Source organism: Lepidochelys olivacea (assembly GCF_965140295.1).
Source record: "Lepidochelys olivacea isolate rLepOli2 genome assembly, chromosome: 2".
NCBI lineage: Eukaryota > Metazoa > Chordata > Testudines > Cheloniidae > Lepidochelys > Lepidochelys olivacea.
In genome coordinates this window covers 151616790-151627228 of record NC_140412.1, presented here as the reverse complement: position 1 = coordinate 151627228, position 10439 = coordinate 151616790, and the positions used below count along the sequence as shown (strand labels likewise).

General features: G+C 42.8%; 1 protein-coding gene across 1 annotated transcript; it reads right to left on the bottom strand.

Moving 5' to 3' along the window:
• Positions 1–1734: 1734 nt before the first annotated feature.
• Positions 1735–7133, bottom strand: IRX1 (iroquois homeobox 1). Its single transcript, XM_084621707.1, has 4 exons — positions 6823–7133; positions 3014–4028; positions 2459–2531; positions 1735–2104 (listed from the first exon to the last, which is right to left on the bottom strand). The coding sequence occupies exons 1-4, from the start codon at positions 7081–7083 to the stop codon at positions 2047–2049; spliced, it is 1407 nt and encodes a 468-aa protein (XP_084477833.1). The 5' UTR covers positions 7084–7133; the 3' UTR covers positions 1735–2046.
• Positions 7134–10439: the final 3306 nt, after the last annotated feature.

The window sequence follows — 10439 nt, the reverse complement described above, 5'->3', positions numbered from 1 at the left end:
CCACCTTGTTTGCTTAGCTTCATAGAGCAGCATTGTATGCTTTTTAAATGAAAGATGCCAGTTTATGAAAGCTAAGTGTGTAGCAAAAAGAGGGTCCGATCCTGCATTCCCTGAGTGTCCGGATCTACCACTGAGGGCAATGGTAATTATGTTATGAATGAACAAGGAACGTATGTCGGGGACAACAGGCATCGACCTGCCGCTATTTCTATGTCCTTGCTATTGAGCAGGATCCTATTCGGTCAAGTTTATACCAGCAGTTAGTTGGTACTGTAACTGGCTTTAAGAAACTTGGATGATTTACATTAAATTCTTAACGGTTTATCTCCTTCATTCAAGTGCTCCGCACTCTATCGAAATAACCAAGCTCTATTTTTGTTTGAAACTGGAAAAGTTTAATATGAGAAAGGTAGAGTTGATTAGGGTTTTTAAAAACATTAAAAAGGTTGTATGTTAAAAGCCTGCAAAGTGCGTCAAAATCAACGGCTTTCCCGGGAAGGGGAAGCGCAACATACATTGCAAACACCGCACATATTCGGAGCCGGTTCTTGCAAGAATATGATTCCATTTTAACAAATTTAAAATAAAACTCAATCATCTTCACTTCTTTGTAAACATATCTCTGAGCAGTAGTTTACACAGAAACCATCTTTGCGTTCACTGATATTGCAGCTAAACCCAGACCAATGTTCTGAACCGTGATGGGGGTTTTATTAATATTTTATTTCAAAATCTAGTCTTGTTTCAGACAACTCCTGTTCTGAGGTTTGTTCAGTTTGGATAGGGCGTCACCACATTATTTCTTAATGACTTTCCCAGCTGCTTCTTTCCATTTTCCACCATCAACAACCATCTGGTAGCTTATTAGCACCTCAATGCTCATTTCGTGTTCTCTTTTAGGAGAAAAAAAAAGAAGGAAACACTGAAAATATTACAAATTGTAACGGTTTGTCTTTGGAAGATTAATGCCAATCTAAACCAGGCCTATATAAACTGGTAGCTTCTTTTTTTCTTCTGGCTCCTTCTAACCAAAAGCACAGAAACTTGTAACACACACTCTGGGAAAGTGCAGTAGCTGCAATTTCATTTTCCCCTATTTTCTATTAAGATTTTACTAAATCTCAAGTGGAAACATCTTTCAAAAGTTCCATTTCCTTTGTAGCTGTTTAAGAATAACTGGAACAAAAAACAAAGCACAATTTCCTATTCCATTATTTTCCCACTTAGCCCAAAATATGGACTAAATACACAATTTACTGGCTATCCAATTTATAAATTGATTTTTAAAGTCAAGTTATATGTTAGTGAAGTTCATTTTCTCTCTCTCTCTCTCTCTCTCTTTTTTTTTTTTTTTACTTTAAAAAATTAATTGTATAGGGTAACTGGAAATAAAACCACCTACACTTTTGAAGATCATATGTGTCTAAGCATTTTTGTCCCTTACTTGTTGAAAGGATAATTATCATCTAGCTAGCCAACAAAAAGTTGCACTCAGTTCTTTAAATTTACATGTATGAAATACAAAATTCACAGCTTGGCTTAGAGGATATGCCTTTCACAAACAGTAAAGCAAAAAGCCTCAATTGGATGATTTTAAGGTACAATTACCGAAGGAAAAATTCTCTAATATTTAGGAGGAAAACAATAAATGTTTGATTAGATGTTTAATTTAAGTTTAAATTCTGCAACAACAAAAATACATACCTGAGGAGATTTCATAATTTCATTTAGTTTATTAGACAAAATATATGATTTAGACAAGTTTTGCTGACGCCCTATTTACAATCTGAAATCACTCTATATACAGAAAAAAACACAAACACATGGGAAACATTTACCAAACAAATAATTCAAGAATGGTTAGAGTAACACGACCTGAAATGGTACAGTGGAGAAGGGGGATCCATCTACAGATTTGTGTGATCGCTTTTATGGATTTGCACCACCTTATTGCAAAGAGAGATTGATAGGAGTCGTTTATATCGTTTCAATTTTTTTTGTCCTTTATACCAGTCTCTGAAATATTTTTTTCACCAACCCATTTAATCAAGCAGAAGGGAGAGCTGTTAAAATTCGCGGTGTTCCCTCTTGCTGAGCCAAAGAGCTGTAAGGGGGAAAAAAGACGCAACAGTCTATCAGTAAAAAAAGTGAAAGCATCGCTATGGTGTCTGTCTGTTGATATAACTGCCCAACATTAGCTAACTACACAGAAATATTTTTTCGAGGACATAAATGCCAAAAGATAGTTGAGATTTGTTAAGTTTCAGAAAAGTTACAAACTGGCTATGGACAGTTGTAAATTATTCTACTTTTGAAAGGATTACAGCAGGAAATGCTGTATTATCCTTCTTGTTGTTTTATGTATTAGTATGAAGATGAGTAGTTGTTATAATTAGTCTTTATTATTCAAATACTCAGTGTCACATAAGTAACATTCCTTCAGTGAAGAATAACTCACTTGTCACGGACAGGCTGGAAAGGCGATTTTAACTGCTGGGGTGGGGTTTCAGTCCTTGGTGCATTTTCTCTTTCTGGAGGAAAAGAAAACCCAAGAAATATCTTAGAGAAACACATACGCGCACTCACACATGTAGCTAATCAGACATATAGGTATCAGTTCACGTTTGTATTGCCTTCATTGATTATTTGTTGTTCCAAAGCAGATTTAAGATATTCTTGCCACATTTTTTTGTTTGTTTTTGTTTTGTTGTTGAATCACTTTGAAGCCGAGGGCTTTGAACTAAACAACAAAACAAGGGAAAGCTCCGGGGACAAGTTAAATAGCGCTACCCTAACGATTTTAACTTATTTTTGAGGTGCCTGGTGTGTGACTGGTAGTATTCTACATGAAACACACTAATGTATACTACGTAAGACGCTAAATTCAGCCCTAGAGTAAACTAGGTGGAAGTCCGTTAAAGACAGTGAATTACAACAAGGCTGAAGCTAACACCATTAAAAAAAATAAATAAATAAACAGCTCTCCACCGGACATCGCTGCTTGGTGCATTACCTATGTGTTTGGGACTGGTCCTCTCTGTAGGTTTTTCACTGCTTAGGGCTCCCAGGGTTGCTGTTAATACAGAAGGCTGTTGCTGGGGCTGAAGATGGTGGTTATGATGAGCAGCATGATGGTGGTTTACTCCCAAAAAAGACCTCACGTTTAACAGGGAACTCTGAGTGAGGAAAGCCCCATTTGTCCAGTTGTGAAATTTGCCAATCTGGCATGTGTAGAGTCCATGGCTAGGGAGGAAAGCCGGATGCTGAATCTGGGCGGAAGTGTGGTTAACCTGGGAATGAGAAGGAGGAGGAGGGGAAGACTTCAGGGCGCCATCAGGGCTGGTTGCTGTCTCTGCCAAAGACCAAATCTTGGGTTTGCTGTGGGGTGGCACCTGCAAATTATTCTGTCCATTGGGATTTATGATTCGTGTACTGTTGTCAGAGGCCTCCTTTACCAGGGAGAAAGAGTCTTTGGGTTTAAGACTTTCAGATTCTGACAATGACAAACCCTTTTCTTTTTCCAAATGTTCATCTTCGCTGCTTTGTCGCAGGAGCTCAGATTTCTCCTCCTCTTCTTCATTACTCTGCTCCCCATCATTCTCATCGATTTTATCAATGTCTATGCTTTCCAGGTCGATTTCTTCGTCGTCTTCGTTCTTTTCGGGGTCTCCCTCGTTGTCACTCCCAAAGAGGTTACCATCTTCTTGGTCCTTACTCCTTGCTCCCCAAGTTACTTTGTTCTCCTTCTTGAGTCTCCTTCTAGCGTTGGCGAACCAGGTGGAGACCTGGGTGAGAGTCATCTTGGTGATGATGGCCAGCATGATCTTCTCCCCCTTGGTGGGGTAGGGGTTCTTCCTGTGCTCATTCAGCCAGGCCTTCAAGGTACTAGTGCTCTCCCTGGTGGCATTCTTGGGCCGCCCTGGGTCCCCATATTGGAACTGTCCATAGGGATAATAGCCAGGGGCAGTGTGGGCAGCAAAGGTAGCAGGGTGGACACCTGGATTATCCTTCAGTTCATACTGGGAGCCCTGCAACACATTCAGACAAGCAGAGAAGAAAAGAAAATGAGTTCTCTCGTTAATGTCTCTAACAGACCTGAATATGTTGCTGCTGCAGTTTGTTCCCTTCTTAAGAGAGATCCGTCTTTCCCCTCAGTACACCGGAAGGAATGGGGCATAAATACGCCTCTAGAATACAGCACGGGGTCTTTACAGCAAAACTTTGGCCTCCTCATTCTAGGTTATTCACATTTAGTTTGAACAGAGCTGTTCCCAGATGACTCCCCTTCTTGTGGTGAAAAGGAAGAGTGACTGCACAGGGATCTGCTAAACGTTAGACCTATTTTCTGCTCCTCCACCACTTCTCAACCCTCTGAGCCCTCACCCCCAGGCAAATCAAATCAAACGATGCAAATTTAATGTTTTCACATTTATCTCGACGAGTCAATTTTATAGTGTATTTAAAATAAGCACGCAGCAAAAAGGAGAGATGAGCTCACACTTACATATTTAACGTCAACACATATTAATAATATGCCTATTTTCAAAATAGCTATGGGTATGTCACACTTAAATCCCAAGTATCTTTATTTAGCCCCAAATCAATCTTAAAAAGTAGTTTGCTAACAGGTTAAATTAGTCGAGAAAGGTAACATGCGATTTTGAATCGCAAACACTAAAATGTGAGATATTTCACACGCACACACAAACCTCAGACGTGTGCTATAAAATATTAACTGGTTAGAAAAGAGCCCTTGTACGCTGGAATGGAGACGGATTCATACTTATGATATATATGCATGCAGTTACTTTATCTCTTAAGTTTTACTCTGATCTGAGAAAATTGTTTGCGAGCGTTTAGAGGTGGTGATTTATTTGCAATCAATATTCTTTTTATCATCAGTAGTAAAACACAGCAAGTCAAATTATCCCATCAGGTGTTTTGGTAAATAACATTTTATCTTTCTAACAAGCTCATTAGACCTCATTATTATCTCAAATTGTTCAGACAGTCACATAATATTTTACCTCTTGATTTCCAAATAATAAAAAGCCCAGATATTAAACCAGGATATTACCATCCGTTTTAAGAATTGCCACTCTACGCAAACATACAGATATCTTTGCAAGTAGCAAATGGGAATATTCTTAAATATTTTAATAGCGGAAACCACCTTGTATTTCTGGTTTTGTTCTGTTCAACACAACCTTGCTCTATTTATGCTTGACTATATTCATAGTCTTAACACTTGCAAAATGTTATACAAGCCTTTTTTGAAAAATAAAAGTTCAAAACGTCTTTAGTTTTCAAAAAGTATCAAATGTCTTTGCAAAGAAACTGATTTAACTTTGGCGGGCAGCTGAAAAAGACCAAGTATTTTAATTTCATAGGCCAGGGTTATACACAGTCCACAAAGAAAAGAATGCCATCTTTAAAAGGCCAGATGTAATGTTTATAATTTGTCACAGAGTAGTCTTTCTACACTCTCTTTATTCCGTTGTTTTTTATTACAGTATCTGAAATTATATGTCTCTGTAATTTCTGTTGGGAATTCTTTTGAAGAAGCTACTTGCAAATCACTCATTGCTTCTGTGCCAACTTCTACTGTATTAGCAAAATAGAGGTAAAATTTTAAATGCGTTTTATAATAAAATTATTCGTAAAAATGATTTTATCATAAAATGACCTCATTCCAAATGTCTTCTCTTGTTCAAATAACATTTTTAAAGAACCTGCACAATAGATTCCTTACGTGTGCATAGTTATAAATATTCACATCCTATACCTTACTGGGGGGAGGGGAGAAAGCAGAAGGAGGGGGTTAAGAGGTGTTTAAAAATAAATCGAAACCTAAGAACGTCATCACTCAGAAATTCAGATATTTTATCTATCAGTAAGAAAATATTTCAACAAAACCACAGGTAAAAGGTAATTTACAAACTGATCTGTTTCGCTTTTCATTGAGTAAATTCTCTAGCAACAAATCCAAGGACAATTATAAAAAATGTTATAGACAAATTAATGACAATGTAGTTCTCTGCTTCAATGTAGATACACTATTTTACTTGATGCAAATTAAATCTGTGAAGCTTAAAATAAAGTATAAAAACGTATATGCAACTAAACAGACGATTTTAAGTCTTGAGCAAAACGTCTGAAGTAAGGAAATACGCCAACTACTTTAGAATGCTCTCTTTTTTTTCCTCTCTCTTTTACAAACAGACTCGTTTATAGCTCCCCCGTCAAATAAAATTATCAGGCGGAAAGGTGGTAAAGGAATATTATTAAAGCCGGTTTAAATAACAACAAAAAATCATTCGTAATTTTCCTAAACGGAAAGTTAAGTTGCTAGGGTAATCCAACCACAAGGACAGGACTCCTGCCCAGCAAATCCACTACCAAGAATAAAATTATGTGGAGTTTGCTCCCGGCTGGAGTAGCGGCCGATCAGCCCAGTGCCCAGAGACACCCCCGCATACACACACACTTTCTCCGTACCAGACCCCTCTCTCCTGTCTGCTGGGATCTTCGGTCATCGCACTCCCCCCCCCCCCACACACACACACGAGCACCTCGGAGCGCAGGAAAGCAGCACCCCTTTGGGGATCTGCAGAGGGAGCACGGAAAGTTACTCAGGCGGGCTCTTTCCTTTGCTTCAAGCAGTTTGCACGACCACAGATCTCCCCCCACCCCCACCGCCAGGGAGAAACGCGGGACAGACGCCCCAGCCTTTCGGTCCCGCTCCTGCCCAGACCGGAGCGAGGGAAGGAGGAGGGCGAAGGGAAGGGAAGGTGTGTGGGGGAAGCAGCGCCCGAGACTTACCATCTGGGAGAAGAGGCTGAGGTCGGCGGTGTAGGGCAGGAAGGCGCTGTAGTTGGGGGCGCTGTAGGGACTCGCGTACATGCCCAGCACCGAAGTGACAGCAGCCGAGCCGCTCCCCAGCTCCGCGCCCCCAGGCCGGCCCGAGGCAGCAGCGGCGGCGGCGGCGGCGGCGGCGGCAGCCAGCACCCCGGGCCGATCGCTCCCGTACACCGCCTGGCTGGCGCTGAGATACTGCGGGTAGCCCAGCTGGGGGAAGGACATCTCCAGGGCGCAAACACGGCGGCGGCGGCGGCGGCGGCAGCAGAAGTATAAAAGGGGGGTGGGGGGGAAGGAATTTAAAAAAGAAAAAAAAAAAAAAGAAGGCAGGGGGAGGAGGGAAACTGAGCAGCCGGAGCTGGGGGGTGGGGGCGGAACAAACCCGGCTGGTTCGGGTCTCTCTCCCTCTTGCCTTTTCTATTTTTTCTTTTTCTTTTTTTACAGAAGTCAGGCTGGGCGAGAGGAAAAGCGATCTGATAATTTTCTGTTTCGTTCTGATTTCTTTCTGTCAGAGCTGTATTGTAATGTGGGTGTGGAGGAGGAGGAGGAGGAGGAGGAGTGTGGATGGATTCAGTGGGGTGTCTTTCCTCAAATCTCGGCTCTTCTGCGCTCCTAAATCCCTTAGATGTGATCTGATCAACAATTGAGCTCCAACTGATGTGTCTGCCCTTAGGTCCTAGGCTGATCTTTCAGATACAATTTGAAGTTGATGCTTTGATTGGCAGCCACTTGAGCAGCAAGCCCCGCCCCGTCCCTCACCCACCCCCCTTGGCGAAGCACGTGGTGTTCAGCCCCGGCTCGGCCACTTTCCTTGATGTGTGTGTGTGTGTGTGTGAGAGAGAGAGAGAGAGAGAGAGGGAGAGAGAGCGCCCGCGCAGCTGCTCTGCTGCTGCGCGTTGCGTGTGTGTGTATTTAATGTTTAGCAATGGGCTCCTTTCAGAAAAGCCCCCACTGCTGTATGACAACCTGTCTACACGATTTTACAGTTGTCCAACATTGGGGTTTTGCTGTTTTGCAGCCTTAGTGTGTCCCCTTTTAACAAAAACAACTGTGCTGCTGTTTTTTTTCCCCCACCTTTAACACTGAGTCCCCCTTGTCGTCGCCAGGCTCCGGAACAAATGAGAGTGGCGTGGGAGGAAAGGGGGCTTTGCAGCCAGGCGACTGGTAACAATTTACCACTAAAAAAATGCTGACTATAGCAACCAGCACAACGCCTTTCCCCACCTCCTCCCAAACTCATTTTAGGGGCAACCTTTTCTAGCAGCTCTTCCCAGAAACCTTTAGCTACAAATATCACTTGATCTCCCCCGCTTCATCCCACCTGAGTAACATTCAGTACCAATATCAGCAGCATTGCAGCAACAACCGGAACATTAGTAATAAATAATCCAGCAAATCAACCGGGGTGCTCCACTGGATTTTTTTTTTTTTCAGATTGCAAACTTTCAAGGTCCCTGGAGTCAGCAGGGACCTAGAGGAAATGAGTTGTTGGAAGGGTGTTGTTATTTTTTAAAACAAGCTTTTTGCCCCCGCCTCCTTTCTCATTTGGTTACAACAAGCCCTGCAGCAGGAGGGAAAGAACCCACTGTCTCGAGGGCTGATGTAGCTGGAGACCCAGCTGCCTTAAAGAAACGATTTGTGGTGGCTATTTGTCCGTCTAGTCTCAGGATGTGAGAAGTGGCCCCGCCTGCCCGCGTTGGCTGCGCTTTAGCCCGGGCACCGCGGGGGCTGCTGCGGAACTAACTTTCCCTTTTCTGTCGCGGGGCTTCTCCTCCCTGTGCCCTGCGCACTGCTGAGCCCCGAAGACCCGCGGGTGTTAGGCTGGGTGCGCCTGCCCTGCCGGGGCCATGGTGTCAGGTCCAGGGGCTTCCCTCCTTGGAGCATTTTCTTCCACTTGTCTAGTGGGGGTTCCACTCCACCCCTCCGGTTCTCCGCTCTCCTAAGGTCGCCTCTCTCCTTATCTCGCCATGCCCTTTGCTGGGAGCTCGCCCAGATCCTCTCAACTCCTTGCCACTACATTCTAGTTCACACGTTACTAGGGGGGTTCCCCTCCCCGCCACGCCGCAGCGAGTCCCTCTCGGAGCTTTGTTTGGGCTATGGCAGGGACCCCACGCGCTCTCTCCTCGCAGGCAGGTCCCATCCATGTGAGTCCAGTGTTCAGGAAAGATTTAACAGCAACAGCAGGAAGCACAAGGCACACTCACCTGGGCTAATCTCTGCATCCCCGGGCACAGGGAGCCGAGTGGGTTAAAGCAACCCCCGCTCCACATTCACATGCAGGCTTAGTCCTGTGCAAACACGACAGTCCAAGCTCCTTTCTTTGTTACAAAGAAGAAAAAAGTGGGTATGAAGTTTTGCCTGAAAGGAGGGACTAAAGGAAAATAAAGGCAAAAGAACCATTTGGACCTGAACTTGGTTATACTTTGCAAAACCCTTTGTTTTAAGGACGTCACACTAATTTTTGGAAGAAAGCATTTGCAGTAATTTCGTTTACTTTCCAACCTTATTGTGAACACTTACTCTAAGGAAGGACTCCTTATTTGTGCTTTTATTTATAATATCATATTTCACAATATAACATTTATAGTACTTCACATGCCCATTTTACCCTCTGATTCTCTCTGATCAGCCAAAGAGTCACTAATTCACTCACTAATATCATTAATGCTAATAGCACAGATAATGATTGCAAGTGTCCAGGTTTTTTTGAAGTGCGTCTTTCCTCCTGCTTTTTCTTTCCCGGACTAACCCTTTCTTCCCCGCTCTCCAGGAAACCTTTCCATCGAGACCTTGACTAAACTTCCTTTTTACCCTCTCTACCATTTACAGGTAGAGACCCTACCCCCTCCACTAACAGCCTCAAACGGAGGAGAAGAACAAAAGCTCTCTAACCAGGAGAGCCGTCAAACACAAAAGTGCCCCACTGTCACAAAGGTAAACGGTCCCAGAAAACTACAAGTGTTTTGCTAACTGAAACGTCACATTACAGGTTTGCAGGTAAATGAAGATGGGATAAGCCATGGACACTGCCGAAATCGTTTTAGCTTTTTAGATATTGCTGGGATGTGCATCTAGAGGTTTCCAGTTGGAGGCTTAGCAAATGTGAATCATCCCCTCTCCACTCCACCTCCATCCTGCACAGATCATTTCAGAGAATTATGTCCCTTGCTCTTCTGTCATCCAGCTTCTTCTCAGGCAGAATTTTGCCATAATTTCTTTATGTGAAATTTAAAAACTGGAGAAAAAGGCCGGGAGAGTCGGGAGACAGTTGTAAACAACCATTTATTTAAAAACAAAAGATTGGGAAAGTTTCAGCGTTGGAGGAAGAGCTTTGTTTCTCGTCAGCAAAGTTCTCAGGGTAATAGATGATCAATGTCCCGTGAACGCCATTAATTATTCGCAATTCTCTTCAACACAAAACAGGAGTATGTGGATCGTGCTTGCATATTGGACATTGTCCGTTTTACGACAGTTTAAGTCAGTCTAGTAGCCAACCTTTCAAACCCTTTTTAATGTTTTTTCCTTCTGCAAGTAAGCTTGGAACAGAGCTCCTGTACTAAGCTACTTAGCTTCAAAATCAG